Raw genomic sequence first — 18,449 nt, 5'->3', positions numbered from 1 at the left:
AGAGAGTATGGAACAGAAGCAATATCTGAAGTGACTAGAGCTAAGAATTTTCCTACACTGACAAAAGGTATCAAGCTGTAGACTCAAAAAACATTATAAACTCCAAGCAGAATAAATGTAAAAGAAAATGTCATCTAGGGATATCATAGTAAAACTGTTGAAAACCAAAAACAAACAAGAAAATAAGTAATCTTTTTTTAAAAAGTAAAGGAGAAATACAGACACTGTCAGGCAAATAAAAGAAATATCCTTTCTAAAAGAACGATGGAAGTTAAGAGACATAGGGGGAAACGGATTTGGCCCAATGGATAGGACATCCACCTACCACATGGGAGGTTCGCGGTTCAAACCCCGGGCCTCCTTGACCCGTGTGATGAGCTGGCCCACGTGCAGTGCTGATGCGCGCAAGGAGTGCCGTGCCACGCAGGGGTGTCCCCCACATAGGGGAGCCCCACACACAAGGAGTGCGCCCCGTAAGGAGAGCTGCCCAGCGCGAAAGAAAGTGCAGCCTGCCCAGGGATGGTGCTGCACACACGGAGAGCTGACACAGCAAGATGACGCAACAAGGAGTGACACGGATTCCGGGTCCTGCTGACAAGAATACAGGTGGACACAGACGAAAACGCAGCAAATGGACACAGAGAGCAGACAACTTGGGAGGAGGGGGAGGTGGGGAAGGGGAGAGGAAAAAAAATCAGTAGAATGAGTAAATGGATAAAATGAAATAAATACTGACTATTAAATATTATATAGACTTGTGGGTTTTAAAATACAGAGAGAATTAAAATAACAGCAGGAGTAAGTGGAGTTTAAGTGTTCTAAGGTCCTTTTGCTTTCTACAAAGCAGTAAGAGTTCTAATTTATATCAGCCTTTAATAAGTCAAGGACGGATTTTATAAAAGTAACCACTAAAAGAATAACTAAGGGAAGAGTAAAAATGTATAAATGACAAGGTAATGGATAAAAAAAATAACAACAGAATAATTTTTAAAATTATCTAAGAAAGAGTAATAATAGAAGAGAGGACAAACAGAAAGCAATGAGTCAGATGGTGGATATAAACTGAAATGTATTGGTAATTACACTAAATGTATATATATTCCAATTAAAATACTAATATTGTTAGGCAACGGCAAGAGACATACCTTAAATATAAAGACATGGAAAAAATGAAAGTAAAATTTTGGAAAACAATGAGTCACACAAACACTAGCCCCCAAAAAACTAATATTAATGAAATTTATAGCCTTCATGGCACATATTAGAAAATGACGGACTAAAAAAATCAATTATCTAAGTATCCATCTTAAGAAGTTAAAGAACAAACAGCAAATTAAATCCACAGAAAGTAGAAGGAAACAAATGTGTGATAGCTACACAAGCACTGTGTTTGAAAGATGTAATAGAGAAGACCAACAATGTCAAAAGACTCTTTTCTTCACAGAGACTGATAAAGTTGATAGATCGCTGGTGAGACATTTTTTAAAAATGTGAAACAAACCGTTAACATCAGCAATGAAAGAGAACATCTCTACAGATCCTGAGGGGTATAAGAATATATTACAAACAACCTTATGCCAAGTAATTAGGAAATGTACATCAAATTTACAAATTCCTTAAAAGAACACCAAAATTACCAAAAGAGAGAATAGACTGGAAAAGTTCTATATTTAGTAAAGAAAAACTTTCCTACGAAGAAATATCTATTGTCATTTTAAAAAATCACACCATGCTACCCAAATTCTTCCAGAGAACAAAGATGAAATATTCCCCAACCCATTTTATAAAACTAGCAAAACCTTGATTGCAAAATATGACAAGGACATTACAAAAAGGAAAATTATAAGTCATTCTCACTCATGAATATAGACGCGAAAAATCCTAAATAAAATATTAGCGAGCAGAATTCAGGGATCCAGCAATAAATAAAAAGAATGCTTGGTCCTTAAAGGTTAGTTTAACACTGAAAAATCAATGTAATTCACCACAGTAACAAAATAGCAAGAAAAATTACCTTATCTTCTCATATGCCAGAAAGACATTTGATAAATTAACATCCAGTCAGGATAAAAAACAACAACAAAAACTCATCCATTTGGCAGCGAACTTGGCCCAGCGGATAGGGCATCCGTCTACCACATGGGAGGTCCGCGGTTCAAACCCCGGGCCTACTTGACCTGTGTGGAGCTGGCCCATGCACAGTGCTGATGTGTGCAAGGAGTGCCGTGCCACGCAGGGGTGTCCCCTGCATAGGGGTGCCCCATGTGCAAGGAGTGCGCCCTGTAAGGAGAGCCGCCCGGCGCGAAAGTGCAGCCTGCCCAGGAATGACGCTGCCCACACGGAGAATTGACGCAACAAAAAGAGACACAGATTCCTGTGCCGCTGACAACAACAGAAGCGGACAAAAAGAAGAACGCAGCTAATGGACAGAGAATAGACAACTGGGGTGGGGGGAAGGGGAGAGAAATAAATAAAAATAAATCTTAAAAAAAAAAAAGTCAAAGGACTTACCATTCTGGATACTGAGACATATTACAAAGCTCTAATAATCAAGACAAATGTAATGTTAGCCCAAAGAGAGGCACAAAGGCCAAAGAACCATGGAACAGAACAGGGACTCAAAATCAAATATATGAACACCCGATTCATAACAAAGGTAGCACTTCAGAGTAATGGAGAAAGTAAATGGCACTAAGACAAGTGGATAGCCGTATGGGGGGAAAAAATTTTGCCCCTACCTCATATCATATACAAAATTCAATTCCAAACAGATTTGAGGCTGACCCCCAAAAATGTATCATCACAACCCCTGTCCTCTGGCTTCAAACTGAATCCAGCCAATGGGAGACAGCAACAGGAGACTGAGATTGGAAGGAGGAAAGTCAGGGTATTTACACACCAGACTCACTCCCTGCCAGTTGTGAGTTGTCAGCCTCCCTCTAAGGCCACAGTTCCTATCACATAGTCCTCTCTCCAAGCTAAGGAAACAGCACTTTCCCACGTTCCTTAATCATCAAGATGCACAAAAGGCTCTTGGGCTAGTGGCCATTACTAGCCCTCCCGTACAACCCTATTTCTTATTTGTTTAAAACTCTGCCCAAGTGTTTGTAAACAGTCCCTTCATTTGTTAAACTCTCACAATCACCCAGTTTGAGGACCACCTGTCTCCTGCAGGGACTCTGGTTAAATCAAGCATTATCTAGAAAAAGCTAAGACATGAGTTAAAGATATGCAAATCCTATCACCCAGAATTCCACACCCAGTTACACACAGAAAGACATGTTTATGTATACCAGGTTCATGTTAAAGGCTGTTCATTAAAGCATTGTTCATAACAAAAATGAATGAACGTTTTGTTTCAGGACCCTTTAACCCTCTCAGAAATTACTGAGGACCCAAATACCATTTTTTTCTTATACACACATATACATATTTAAATATATGTATATATTTATAGATGCATACATATACATATATTTCATATTGTGAAATTAAAACTTAATTTTTAACATGCATTTATTCATTTTAAAATAACAAAATATATTATACACTACATATTAACACATTTTATGAAAAGTAACTCTGTTTTCCAAAATAAAAGTGAGAGGAGTAGCACTATTTCATGTTTTTTCAACTCTTTCACTTGGCTTAACAGATAACAGCTCAATTTTCATGTTTCTACATTTAATATGTTATGATATGCTGTTTTAATTGAAGTATATCAATAAAATCTGACCTGGCCGTACATAGATATTTGAGAAAAGGTAGAGCAGTGTTAACACCTTTTCAGGTAATTGTGGATATTCCCCTCTGCTACTACATCTAAATTCAATAAGTGGTATTTTATCTTAAACCTAAGATGCAATGTAGCATCAGAAACATGACAGGTTTCATACATATGAATTTTTTATATGTACTCTGCTACATTAAAATTCACTGCTTTACCCTGCACTTTGAATGAATCTTTTCCCCTGGCCATGATTTTGTAGCATCATGCATACATCATCGGCAAAATACTGGTTCAATGAAGTATTCAAATCTTACAAATGATGACATTTTACTACATGGTATAAAAAATTATATCCATTAATATTACCATCTATCTCATCAGAAAAGTTTTTAAGTATAGATAAGTTGTCAAGTTCATGGTGGTAAATAAAAGTTTCCAAAATTTCTAATTTCACATGAAAACTCAAATTTTATTACTGGCAACAAATACCATCAGTTGTTTTCCATCAAGTGACAGGTTCGCTGTGTTCATTTTTGAGAAAATATCTGTGAAATACCAGAGTGTAAGTACCCATAGATAACCTATCATTCTATAAAATAAAAAGTGTTCTATTTTAAAAATGGCTAGTTTAGCTTGCAACTCAAATAACTACACATATGATTTTCCTCAAGGCAAAAAAATCAAACCATCATACTTAGGTATGCAGAATTGCTTTATGTGCACTGCCCATTTCATCACACAGTATGTTAAAAAGACATCTTCTCAAGGGTTGAGATTTAATAAAATAAATATTTTTTCTTGCTTTATCAAGGACATTCATTACCACGGGCTAGAAATTTTTTTAACTGCCAGTAAATGGCAGTGAAGAATAAAATAACTACTGGTACAGTTTAGAGTCACTGCCTTTGTTCGTGATTAGGTGTCAAGAGTTTTTCCATCCCAGTTTTTGTACCATCAGTGCAAATATCAACAGGAAAGGACACACAGGTCTTCATATTAATGGTTTTGACTTGAGGGACCCTGAAAGGGTCTTAGAGAACCCTAGGCATCAATAAATCACATTTGAGAACCACTGAACTACAACAACACAAAACCACATGGATGCAATCTGTAAAAACATAATGCTATGCCGAAAAAAGCCTACATACTATGTGGAGTCATTTATATAAAACTTTTAAAGCAGGCAAAACTAAACTATATATACTTTTAGGGATGTGTATTCAGTTGATAAAACAGATTTTAAGCACACTTCTCTCAGTAATTAATATATCAAATAGACAATAATTAGTAAGGCTACAGAAGATTCAAATACACAATTAAAAAGCTTAATCTAATGACTACATATAGAACCCCACATCCAACAATACCAGAACACACATTCTTTGCAGACACATATGCAACATTCTTAAAACTGACAATATACTAGAACACACAGCAAGTATCAACATAAACAAGGAACGATATTATATAGACTATATTCTTTGACTGCAATGCAATGAATTTAAAAATCAGTAGCAAAATGATAACTTTTAAATACCCCCATTTGGATTTTAAAAGTATACTTTTAAATGTTTCACCAGTTGAAAAGGAAATTTAAAAATACTTAGAAATTAACAGATATACTACATATCAAAACTTGTAAAATGAGCTAAAACAGCATTAGCGGGCACATTTACAGTTTAAATGTTTTTATTAGAAAAGATGATGAAATGAATTACCTAAGAGTTTGGGGGTGGGGAGGAGAACATGTAAAAAAGGAAACAGAAAACTACCTTGTCTAATAAATCTATAAAGGTCTGGCCCCAGTTATTATTTTGTCTACATTGTGGCACTTCAATTGGTCAATTTCAACCAAGCAATCAATTTCAAACCCTAATGCAAAATTTACCACCGGCTAGCTATGGTGGCTAGCTCTAACCCCCATTCTCTTAATAGGATTTCTTTCAATTAGGGTTAAGTGCTTCAACTTGAATCTTGGGTAGGACTTTCTCCATCTCATTAATTGAAGATATGATCCTCCCACTCCCCCACCTCTGTTGCAACCTTAATACTTTGGAAAAACTTGAGATTCTCTTCTCTAAAGATAACATTTTTAAGAAAGACTCAAATTCTTTCAGGCTGTCCCTGATTTAAGTTGAAAAAAAGCAAACTCAATAAAAGATACTTGCAAAGTCTATCATGAAAAATGGTTACAAATAAAATAAACTGTCCTTTCTTCCACTCTTCTTTTATCCACAATCTCCTTCCCTCTCCTATTTATCTCCCTTCTCTTTCCATTTGGAGATACCCACAATGTCCAATGCTAAGAATCAAGTTGCAGAAGAATAACCTGGCTCTTTTCCACACTGGTTCTCCACTGCTTTTTGGTTGTGACATTACATTTTTTGACCCTTCACAATTTACGGCACCAGGCATCACCCAAAATGGATTCACCTCAAATCTTAAATGTTGACATCACAATTTGAGCAAAACCTGGTAATCTAGCAGTCTTCTACTCCCTTATTCACAGTAACCCTGTTCTTCCAAGTCAGTAAAATCCCCCACCTTTGAATCACCTTCCACCCAGACTTCCATTCCCACCAAGCTTAGACTCCAAAGACAACCATTCAACTGCCCTCTCTTTAACCCCTTCAACTTTCTCATTGCGGAGAGAAAGAGAGGAAGAAGACATTCATACGTGTCTATTACATGCCAGGCACTGTGCTAGCATGAGAGCCAATGGTGAACCGGAACCATCCTCTGCCTGCACACACCTTACAACCATTCTGGAGCAATCCCACAATCTGGCCAAATTACACAGTCATGCAACAACACGGTAGCATTACACATTTTAACATTTAGTCTCAGCTGTATTCTCAGTGCCGCTCTCCTTTTTCTTGTCCTTGTCTTCTTCCCCTCTCTTTCAAACCTTTTCCATTCTCCCTGGGGCCTCTTACTCTCTTACATTGTATGCTACTTCACAGAGAAGGAAAAAAAGAAAAGAACATCAGACCAGAAAATACTCTGGCAGAGAGTCTACTCTGGCAAAGATTCGTTTCTCAGATTTTCCCGTGGTTAGCTCCCTCCTCTCAGATGGACTCCAGTTCAAATGGGAGGAAAAGATGAGATGTGGAGGCGTTTTCGGGACTTGGGAGTTGTCCTGGGTGATGCTGTAGGGACAGTTACTGGACATTGTAGGTCCTCCCATGGCCCACTGGGTGGAACGTGGGATGGACCATTGACCATGAGGTGCAGCAGTGCTCAGAGATGTATTCACCAAATGCAGTGAAATGTCTCATGATGATGGAGGAGATTGTTGTTATGGGGGGAGGACTGGGGTGAGGTGGGTGGGGGTATATGGGGACCTCATATTTTTTTAATGTAATATTAAAAAAATAAAGACAAAAAAAAAAATGCTATCTCCTTGAAGCTGTCACTGGCTGGCTGTGGAAAGTCATAATCGTGCCTACTCTACTCAATAGCCTTACAGGTGTGTCACTTTCTAAAACTCTCCAAATTACGATTACTCATTTGCATCACAAAGGCAGGGACCTTGCCTATCTCATTCACCAGAGATGCTCAGTAAACATTCATTAAATAAATTCCTACAAAAAAAATAGTTCTGATTTACTTAAGTTTTGAATTATCCAAGAGCGGCAGTGACACAGTCCTTGCATAAAATTCAACCACCTTTTCCCAAATCCAGACCATTTCGACTGTTAATTTGTCAGATTTTCTCTCTACTTCTTCACCTTATCATCTTTAAATCACCCATCAAACCTATTTTGGCATTTTAGATTTTTTTCATTATCTGGCTTGCAATTCTTCTCTCTACTTTACCCTTATTATCAGCAATTTCTGTATGGCCAATGACAGTCAGTGCCTGCAACATAGATGTCAGCTGCTAACCACAGTGCAACCCCTGAGCCTCACTTTCACCCTCAAGTGTTTCCTCTTAGAAACCTCAGAGTTGGTGGTTCCCACTTCCCAGTACCCAATGAACCTAGCTCTTCCCCTCCAATGAAGACTGCTCAGCTAGCAGCCCCTCCAAGTCTACATAAGTAGACTTGACCTTCTACTAATTTGTTGTCTGTATCCTTGATGCTACTCTTATTACCATATTAAACTCTGTGATTTCTCTCATAGTATTATGCTCCAGAGCACTGTTCTAAAAGTCTTCAGATGCCATTTTATTATATTTAACTGCTGAATGGAGTATTTTAAATTAGGTGCTAAGATTTAAAGCAAAACAAGACTTGGCTAAGCTGAGAGTGTGTATTTTCCATGTTCTCAATTGTCTGTGACTATATATATACATAGTTTATATTAACTCCCAATTACCCATTCGCATAATTATTAAGAAGGAACACTTACATAGATGAGTCCTGAATAGTAGCGATCCTTCAGATTATGTAAAACAGAAGCTTCATTCAAGCACGTCAATTCTGCCATGTCCTCCACCTTGGAAAACTTGGGTGGGTTCATCTTCTGAATATCATCTTTGTTGACCATTGCTTTCTTTCCATTCTCTGCCAGCTCAACCATAACCTCATCGCCCCGCTCTTCTTTGATACTAGCTGCCTCAAAACCATGGCGCTCTGATGGAATCCACACCAGCTTCTTAGCTGTCCAATCAGCCTGAGTGGCAGGGTTGTAGATGACAGCCCTATCCACAAAGAGATACCTCTCGGGGTCTTCAAGTCCAGTTCTCTGTGCCATTGTAAACAGAAGGACCCAAGAGCAATCACCTCTGAGAGAAGAGGAGAACAAGTTAGATGTTTCGGAAATACAAAATGATTCACAAGCTTTCATTTCCCAAGAAATTTAAAACCAAACCTTTGGTAAACCCAACACTAGAAATGCTGCGTTGGCCTGGGACCACCCTCCTCACAGCTGCAATCACTGAGCTTCCAAGGTAAATTTCAAAGGTGGTCACAAATACATCTCTGGTTGCCTGAGGACTACTCGAGATTTGCCCTCAGTTACTAAAGGGTCAAAAACAAGCAGAAGAAAAAAAGCAAAGTGCCAGTTTGACACCCCCCGCCTTCATCTCCTCTTTCACCCTCACCACAAATTAAACAGGGAGTTAAGAAGGGAAAGGAGAAAGAAAAACAACAAAGATTCATATTAAAAGGCCCATGGAGTTGGTACTGGAATTAGAGTGACCACAAGGACATAGCTACAAAAACGTATCTGGATTGTTGGGAGAGTGAAGAAAGAGGTCTAAAACCTGCCTCCTACTGTACCTCCAGACAGCAAGTTCTTCCTCAGAACTTCCCGGGCAGTCCCCTGGAGTTCCTCCTTGGCCCTGAGAGGTCTTGGTGTGATCAAACGGGGTCACAGAGGACAAGTGCAACTTGGCTTCAACACCGGAGCCTTCCAAGTATGTGATGGGAGCTAATCAGGCCCCACTCGCATGCCTGCACCTGCTCCTACCCTTGGTGTCATCTCCAGCCTCAATATTCCACCATTCGCCAAGGCTCACCTCTCAACCGACTCCAACGCGCTTATGTACCTTTGGAGCAGGGGTTCTTAACAAGGGGTCTGTGAGCTTGAATTTAAATTGAAAAGACATTACTCTTGTGGGGCTGTGTTGGTGCAGGTGTGATCTATTTATTAAATAATGGACGGTACAGTGTGGACTTAGTAAGGGCTCTGTGGAACAAAAAAGCTTAAGAACCCCTACTTTAGAGTGTGTGACCCAGAAGCAATTAGTCTGACCAATGCAGAAGGAACTAAGGGAAGTTGTGGTTCTGTGACTACTACTGGCAATGTATCTCAAGACCTAAGTAGTTGGTTTAGCCTTCACTCATTTATTCTTGGCTCCTAATGTGCTATCGGCCAAAGTTCTGTCCGTGTTCCCGCCAGGCTCCCTTTCCTCCTATACTTGTGCAACTGCCATTTTGGACCAAATGGCAGGATTTTACATTCATCAACCATCTTTCTGATCTGAGTCAGCCATCCAGCCTGACAATATCTTTTTAGAAATCTAATACCATCATTAAATACTTTTGCTATTACTCCAAAACCCAGGTTATTACAAATTTCATAAGCAAGGCATCTATGACTTCACCCAAATCAATGCAAGAAGCCAATGAAGTACCTACGCTAGTTTTATCAAATCTCCCCAATCCCTGCCCCCAACACCCCCAAAAATGCTTGGGGTTCCTTGTGAGAGGATAGAAGACTGCAAGGGAAATCATAACGTAGCCCAAACTTGTTAAGAGGTTCTTAAAGTTCATAAATGAATGTCAAATTCCATGAAATCCCTGAAATGGTATAAAAATATTGTATATAGAGTATGTGCATGTCTACTTTTCAAAGAATACCCTTAACTTTCTTCAGATTCTCAAAGGGATCTGTGTCCTAAAAGGTTAATCACTGACAGTGGGTAGAGATATTAGCCCTTTAACCCTTAGTAATAATTTACTGGAATCAAACAGATAACAGTCTTCAGAAATTATTTGTTACAATGTAATGCATTCCAAACACCCATGCTCTAGAGCAGTGGTTCTCAAACTTTAGCATGTATGACGATCATATGAAAGGCTTATTATAAAAATAGATTGCTGGACCCCATCTCCACAGTTCCTGATTCAGCAGATCTGGAGAACCCTAGAATTTGTATTTCTAGTAAGTTCCCAGGTAATGCTTATGCCATGGTGAGCCACTGTAACTAACAGTTTGTCAAATTCCTTAAGTATGTTGAGGTACGAGAAAAAAGGTTGAAAACCAATGTTTTAGACTAAGTCATAACCAGATTTACTGAATATGCAAAAATTGTAAACCCAAACATTGGATTAAAAAAGATCACAAAACGGAAAGAGGCTGGGGCTGAATCGGGTGGGCTCCCATCTACCAATACTGTGTCTCAGGGCCTCCTTGTGAAGGCAGGCTCGCCCGCACACCGTGGAGCACTGCCCGGCCCACAAGCGCCGCAGAGTAAATTCAGCAAGGTGACGCAACAAAAAGGGAGACAAGTAAAAACACAGAAGAGCCCACGGCGAATGGACACAGAGAATAGACAGCAAGCAGGCCTGGGGGGGGGGGAAGGTGAAAAAAAAAAAAGATTATCAAACAAAGAAATCACGAGACAGGTAATATTAAGATTTCCACAAATCAAATTGAAGCTTGTGCTAATACATTTTATAATTAAACTTGCGTTTGTTTCTTAGGGATCTACTTAGGAGAAGCAATAGAGAAAATATGCATGGGCACACACATCCATTCTAAAGAATGGTTTCAAAAGCCCTTTACTTCCAGGGGCTGCTTTAAAAGACTCTTAAGTTTTCTGTATCTCCAACTTATACACTGCACTAGGAAGGGAGCGTGGCTCTGATCCTAAATCCTAAATGTATGTGGAGAAGATTACAGGACACACACCGAGCCTTTAAGGAGGGCAGAGTTTTTTAAAAGAGAACACCAAATATAATAACCAAATCAAATAATATAAGTCATTATTATACATTTTCCTCTGTATAGAAAAGTAAACCATTTGCAATCCTTTTTTATATCCCTTACAGCACATAGGAAAGCCAGTAGGCATACACACACATTTCTCTAATTTTACATGGACATATAATTGATATGCTTAAATTTAATGAGGAACTATAAATTAGTATAAATTTAACAGGTCCTTTCCAAAGCAGGTCTTCTTTTAAAAAAAATAAGTTATCTATTTAAAAATTATGTTATCAAACTAGTACATTTTAAATTTATCAGTACTTTTTTTCTAGCTTCTTTTTAACTTAAATTTAAATCTAGGTGAAAATGCTTGTAATATAATAGTAAGGAAAAACCAGATCACAAAACTAATCTCAAAATGCTCCCAGTTTTGTGAGGAAAAAAAAAAAAAATGACAAAAATATATTTAAACAACAACAAAAGAGATACTCAAGATATTAACAACCGTCTTCACTGGGTAGTTGAATTACAAATTACTTTTACTTTTCCAGCTTTTTCTACAGCTAACTAAACACTATGAGGACAGTTTCCTGTTGCTCGCTATACCTGGAGCATGTAGTAGGGGGGAGCTAAACCCATCCATCAAAAATGACATTAATGGACCCCACCCTCAGAGAGCTTCAACTTCTCCATAGCCAAAAACCCACCATTCCTCAAAATCCTGGCCCTTTCAGAAGTTCTTTTCAGGTCTGTTTGCAACTTAATTCCCATCCCTCTCCTAAGAGCTTGCGCGGCTCTTCCCGCAGTCTTCTTGCACTGCCTGGCACTCGAGCAGAGGGCTTAGCAGATAGTGGTTGCTCAAAGTGTTTCTCAAACTTCATGAAGCCAGTGAGGATGCTCTGTCGATTTTAACTCTTCAACCGTGACCGCCAAATGTGTGCTGGTTTGTTTTTTTTTCTCATTCCATTTGTATCTTTGGTGCACAATCTCAATAATGCGGGTAATTAACAGTGTACCACTCCAAAGCTCTGCCTTGATGAAGGGGTAATATACTACAATTTAAACAACAGCCAATACTGTTGTTATATATCGCTAATTACCGCCAGGCACTATTCTAAGCAGTTTACATGGATCAACTCTTAATCCCCACTGTCACCCTATGAGGTAGAACCTATTAATATCTCCATTCTACAGATGAGGAATCTGAGGTCCAGAGAAAGCCAACACCTGGCCCAAGGACACACAGCTAACAAGCAGTAGAACTGGGATGGAATCCAGGGAGTTGGGTTCTAGGGTGCAGACTACAACCATGGGACTGAGAGGAGTACGTGGATATACTGCTTCTCTACTACATAGAAACCCTATCAATTATGGCTTAAAAACCATAGCGTTAGCCAATCATCACCAAGTTTGAACACACCAGCAAAATCTGGCAAAGGCTTTAAATTTTATAGAAGAAATATCCATTCTTAGGATAAAAAAAGAAGAAGCAGTAACCTCTTTTCAGCAGGCATAAAGGTAATCTCAGGGTTCTCGGTGTCATTTGAAATAACTGCCTAATTCCAAATTGCTAACTTCCCGGTGTGTGAGGTAGCTCCCTGCACAGCCAAAGCTCCCACAGCTCAGGGTTTTAGACACACACACCCTTGGGGCCCCATCCATCAACCCCCACCCCTCGCAATTTTTAACCTCCAATGAAATGCCACACAGCCAACTTCTCTAAGTGTGAATATAGGGAAACAATTCAATTTTATAAATATCTTACTGCTAAGAGCAAAAATGATGGATATCCACAATATAGCATCCCTCCAAGACAGATATCCAAATCAGGACAGCTATGTTTTAGTTTAACAGCACAGCAACATTCATTCCTATTACAAGGATGGGGGTATCTGTTAATTAATCTAAATTCTGCTTAACCAAATGATCACAAACACAAAGCAAAAGCAAAAGGAAACTACCGCCATTTATGGTCCACATCATCTTTTGATTACTACCTTTACACTGTGTTAAATATTTTCAAAACTTGGACCCAACACTAGGAATTTTAATTCTTCCTACTTGTGAAAGAACATAAACCGCTGAAGCGTATATAATCTTCCACCATACAACCTGCCCTTCAAAATTTCCTCCATCTCACCTTCCATCTAGTCCTTCAGTGTAATGATTTCCCCAAGGACCCCAAATAAATAGCTAAGCTCTCACAGGTCACATCCCTTTGCTGCAAAAGCTTGTGCTATATCGCACAACCGCACCGTATGCTTTCTCCAGATAAGGACGAGGAAGAACTGAATTGAAGGAGCAGAAGTAAGGAGATGCATAAAATGGCCACTTTTCCAGAATCTGAGACAGACAAGACACACTTAAACATCAAAAGCATGGGACTAAGAGTAACTAATAAGGGCAGACTGATGAAGGAAATAAAATAATAAAGAGATTAAAGTTTTCCAGAGTGAAATACTATCAAGAATAATGAAGCCTGACTCAAAAAAGCCTGTTTCCATGTTAAAAAAAAAAAAAAATACACCAAAATCTCGCTAAAGTCCAAGCATTATATTTAGTATTATATTATTCAGCGAAAACAGCAGTCTTTGTTTCATTTGCAGTCTGGATCTACCCGCCTGCATTCCCCCTACCCCACCCCAGACCACCCCACCCCCTTCCAGCAACCGCAGTGATATTGAAGGGAGCTGCGGGCGCCCAAAGAAACAGATAACGGCCAGAGGCGGGGTCCCCGGCTCCGACCGACCGGCCAAATCGTTAACCTCCGTCCTAAGGCCCTGGATCCCGGGCAGGCCTGGCTGGGGGCCTCCCGGGGCCCTGGGCCGCATCCGCCCACCGCAAGGCCCACAAAGCCCCGGTCAACGCAGGACTCCGCGGCTGCAACTTCCCTCCCACCCGACCCAATTTCCAGTCCGATCTGCGGGGCTCAGGGCGGGACCCCAACTGCACAAGGCAAGCCAGAAGACTCTGCGGGGTGCCATTCCCCGAGCTCTTACACAATGAAGGGAGCCCGAGGCGAGGGCTGACCCTCCCCCCGGCCGCCCTGCTGCAGCGCGCCCCCGCCACATTTCCCGCCTCGTCGCCCCGCAAGCCGCCCGGGCCTCGCCGGCCGGCCCCGCACGTCCACCCTCGGCCCGGGCGGCCCCTGGAGCGCGTTCCTGGGCGCCCCCCAGCCCAGCCTCGGTCTCCAGCACCCGCAGAGTCCGAGCCCCCGCACGCTCGCCGCCGGCCCCTCCGCCCCTCTCCCGCCGCGCGCCGGCTCTCCCGGCCCGCAGAGTCCCGGGCCTCCCGCCCCTCCACCCCAGCGGACCCGGGCGCGCTGCCTGCCTTCCGAGCCCTCGGGGAACCCCTTGCCGCGCCCGGGGGACCCGGCTCGGTCTAACCACCCCCACAAACACCCCCAGCGACCCACCACCCCAGGGGCCCTTCCTGCCCAGAGCTCCCACCCCCCACCCCCCACCCCAACCCGGATCGCGCCTTTCAGCCTGCCCCGGGTCCCTCTGCCCTCCTGGGAGGCAGACACGGACCCGCGAGACATTCCAGGCCACCAGACCCCGCGCCCACGCCCCCGGGCACCCCACACCACGAGTACCAGGACCCCGCATCCCCACCCCCAGATCTGCATCCCCAACCCCCCAGGGGTCGCCCGCCCTGACCCCTGCCAGGGTCTCACCCTCCAGGACCTCATTCCCCGCCCCTCCAGGGGTCTCCCCACCCACGGGAGTCGCGTTCCCCCCGAGGTCTCTGATCACACGACTCGACGGCCGCGGCAGCACCGACCCTCCCGCCCAGAGACCCCCTCTGCCTTCCCCGGCTCGCTCTCCGTTGCTGCCCCCCAGAGCCGCCCCGGACCCCGGGCCCGGCGTCCCTCCCTCTGCCTCCCAAGCCGTGCCCCCGCCCCGCGCTCGGACCCGGACAGCCGCACCTCTCACCTTCAGCCGAAGATGGTGGCGCCGGCGTACGTTCCCAGCCGCGACCACGGACCCGGCGCCTCAGTCCCAAACCCACCGCTGCCTCCGCCGGGCTCCTTTAGCACTGCCGCTCGGTGCTGCCCCACCCACCCCCGCCCTCATTGGGCCAGCTCCACGCCCATCACCGCCGCCCCCAGACCCACTGGTCGGTTTGCGCGCCCATCTCCAAGCGAAGACGTTAGCAACCCGAATGAAGCTACCTTCCCGAGGTCCGACTCCCCCACCCATCTGAAATGACGCTCATTGGCTCGCGCTCCCAGCCTGGCAACAGGGGCCCAAACCTCATAGGCTGCCCCTCCCGTCCGTCAGAGATTCCGGGAGGTGCGGCCGGGGCAGTCGCGGGCGATTGGCTGGCTCGGGCGGAGATGGACAGCCGAGGGCGAAGGGGTTCCCGGCGATCCCGCGAGGCAGCGGGTGCGGACCCTGCAGGGGCCGACGCACCGCACCGTCCTCGGCCGGGCGGCGAGCGGCTCAGGTGTGGCGCGGCAGGACCCGTCCCGCGCCCCGAGGTCCGACTGGGCGCGCCTCGCCTGGGCGCCTCTCGGCCCCCCGTTTGCCGCAGCCGGCGTGTCCCACAGCCGCTCAGGCTCCCACCGCGGAGCCACGGGCCCCCGGCGCTCCCTGCAGGGGCGGGGTCGGAGCGCGGTCCAGAGGCCTTACGTCACCCCCGGGGCTGCGGGGGGTGGGGGCCGCGGCTGTGCGGCTCACCTGCAGTGGGGGAGGGGAGGCGGGCCGCGGGGTGCAGCTCCGCCCATGCGCACGGCGGGAGCCCCGGCTGCGGGCGGTGCGCTGCGGCCACGGCGCGAGCCTCGGTCCTCGAGGCAGACGGCCGGGGCTGGCTGAGCGCTGGGCGCCGGCTGGCGTCCTCTGCTGCCGCAGTTTTGGGGTTAGCGAGGGGAGGGGCCTCCCTACCCAGCCCTCGGGCAGGACTGAAATTCCAGAAGGAGAGGCAAACTGGCCTCGGAGAGATGGCTCGGAAAAAGGCCTTCATTAACCTCATTCATTCATTCATCCATTCATGAGTTCACTACATCAAACGGCTATGATGAGTTCTTAGCAATATAAGGCTGGGTTCCTACAAGGCTATCATCCTGGAAAGAAAGAGAGGGAGGGAGGGGGGAAAATCAACTCTAAAAAGGACAGGAAACTGGAAAAATCAAACTTAATAAGTAATGAACTATCTGCAGAAGCTAGGCAACTGCAGTACAACTTATATGTAAATATAATAAAGTTTAAATCACAAGAACAAAATTATTTATTCTTATAAAAACTGAAAATTGTAAAAGTCCTTTCAGGGAGCTGATGTGGCTCAGTGGTTGAGGGCTGGCTTCCCAAATAGGAGGTCCTGGGTTCAATCACCGGCCCCTGTACCTAAAAAAAAAGAAATACTTTCAAAATATTTGCAGCAAGATGTAGATACTGAATATGGGATATGATTGCATTTTAATACAGATAGCATGACGTAAGTGCCTAAGCATAGGAAGTGTCCAATCTGGTAAAAAGTGAATTAGAGGGAAAAAATGAGAGACAGGAAATGATAAGGAAGGGCTGGTAGAATTCAGAGAAGGTGCCAAGGCAGCCGAGTGCAGAGTCCTTCCTGGGGAAGTCCCTCTCAGGCCCTGTTTTGTCCTTTGTCCTGGTGTTTTTGGTCCCCACCCCCACCTGCCTACTGGGGTAACTGCCCCTTGTCCAAGTGTCTTGTGACTTGGCTGCAGGCAGAGGTCTGTTCTTAATGCAGTCTGCACAGGAGTACCAATTAACCATATAACAGATGTGAACGATAAGGAACACTCCTCTTCTGAAATTGCACGTGAGTTTAGGAAAGACCAAAGACTCCATCCTTAAGGCTTGCATCTCAGCTTAATCAGTCACTGGAAGTCACTTCTGAATGTAGTCTTCCAGGTTTAGAGAATCTGCACATGGCAGCCCCTTCAGACACCAACTCCATGGTTTCTCATATTTTTAAAACTTTGAAACTCCGTGGTCCATCAGAAGAAGGGAGCAAGACTTGATGAGAAATCAATAATGAAGAGAATGTCCCCAAATGTATCCCTAGCCCAGGCCTCTCTCTAACACTTGGACCCTATAAGGTCAACTATCTGCTAGATCTTTCTACCTGGATGGGAAGTAAACCACAAAAGCAGTGCACCCAAAACCTACTTTCTTCCTGCTCCCACTTTATCCCATCACCCAAACTATCTCTCTACCCAACTCCCCTTTGTTTATGAACAGTCTTGAACCTTCTTTAATTCCTTCCTCTCCCTTTCTCCCCAAATCTCGTCTACCTCCCTCTCTCTCATCTATCCCAGGCAGGTTCCTTGGACTCCAGTCTTGCCCCATACAGCTCTGTCCCAGAATCTATTGCTTTTTGAGGTGTCCCCTGAAGCACAGGTACAAGTGAGTCACTTCTCTGGAGAGGCAGTAGATAACGCAGCGAGGAAAGCATGGGATTTAGAACAACCAAACAGACCTGGCTTTAGTGCCAGCCCTGCCACTTACTAGGCATTTAACCTTTGACAAATTACTTAATGTCATCAGTAAAAACAGGCATGCAGATATAAACCTAAAGGGCTCATTCAAAAAATATGTAACAGGATGATTTACTGCGGGGGAGTCTGCAAGTTCATTACAAAAGAGTGAGAAATCCTTCCCCCTCTCCTTTCAGAGTAGTTTTTGCTGCAGGTCTAAACTGCTTTCACCCCCCAGGAGAAAGAGTTCACAGACCATTGTTTTCAGGGTAAAGGTCAGAAGTCCAAACTTATTTCCTCAGTCAGTTGCAGCCCTGAATCATTCTAATGTGTTTTGTTCCATCTGCACAGTGCTGATATGAGGCATTTTCAAAATTTGAATTCCAACATTAAAAATCAAGAATTATCCAGCATCATTATCCATTAGAGAAATGCAAATCAAAAGCACAATGAGGCGGCAGACTTGGCCCAGTGGTTAGGGCATCCGTCTATCACAGGGGAGGTCCGAGGTTCAAACCCCAGGCCTCCTTGACCCATGTGGAGCTGGCCCATGTGCAGGGCTGATGCGTGCAAGGAGTGCCCTGCCACACAGGGGTGTCCCCCGCGTAGGGGAGCCCCACGCACAAGAAGTGTGCCCAGTAAGGAGAGCCGCCCAGCACGAAAGAAAGTGCACCTGCCCAGAAATGGCGCCGTACACACGGAGAGCTGACACAAGATGACGCAACAGAAAGAAACACAGATTCCCGTGCCACTGACGACAACAGAAGTGGACAAAGAAGACGCAGCAAATAGACACAGAGAACAGACAACCAGGGCGGGGAAGAAGGGGAGAGAAATAAATAAATCTTTCAAAAAAAGAAGAAAGTAACCAATATTTATTAAAAAAAAAAAAAA

The 18,449-nt window shown here is 43.9% G+C and overlaps 1 protein-coding gene across 7 annotated transcripts in view; it reads right to left on the bottom strand.

The window, feature by feature from the left end:
• The window catches only part of MYH10 (myosin heavy chain 10), a 153,824-nt gene extending 138,106 nt beyond the window's left edge, over nt 1-15,718 (bottom strand). For 2 of the 7 annotated variants that reach the window (XM_071210320.1, XM_071210322.1), the window contains exons 1-2: nt 15,049-15,300; nt 8,084-8,459 (exon numbers count right to left, since the gene is read on the bottom strand). In XM_071210320.1, the coding sequence (XP_071066421.1) occupies nt 8,084-8,428 (345 nt within the window). In that variant the 5' untranslated portion in view covers nt 8,429-8,459; nt 15,049-15,300. Of the gene's footprint in view, nt 1-8,083; nt 8,460-15,048; nt 15,318-15,368 lie in introns of those variants that run through there. The other 5 variants (XM_058283502.2, XM_058283501.1, XM_058283500.2 and 2 more) reach the window with 5 other exon arrangements.
• Nucleotides 15,719-18,449: the final 2,731 nt, after the last annotated feature.

Source organism: Dasypus novemcinctus, chromosome 21, assembly GCF_030445035.2.
Source record: "Dasypus novemcinctus isolate mDasNov1 chromosome 21, mDasNov1.1.hap2, whole genome shotgun sequence".
In the NCBI taxonomy this organism is placed as follows: Eukaryota; Metazoa; Chordata; class Mammalia; order Cingulata; family Dasypodidae; genus Dasypus; species Dasypus novemcinctus.
The sequence above is the reverse complement of the archived record's forward strand: the minus strand, read 5'-3'. Positions and strand labels throughout refer to the sequence as shown.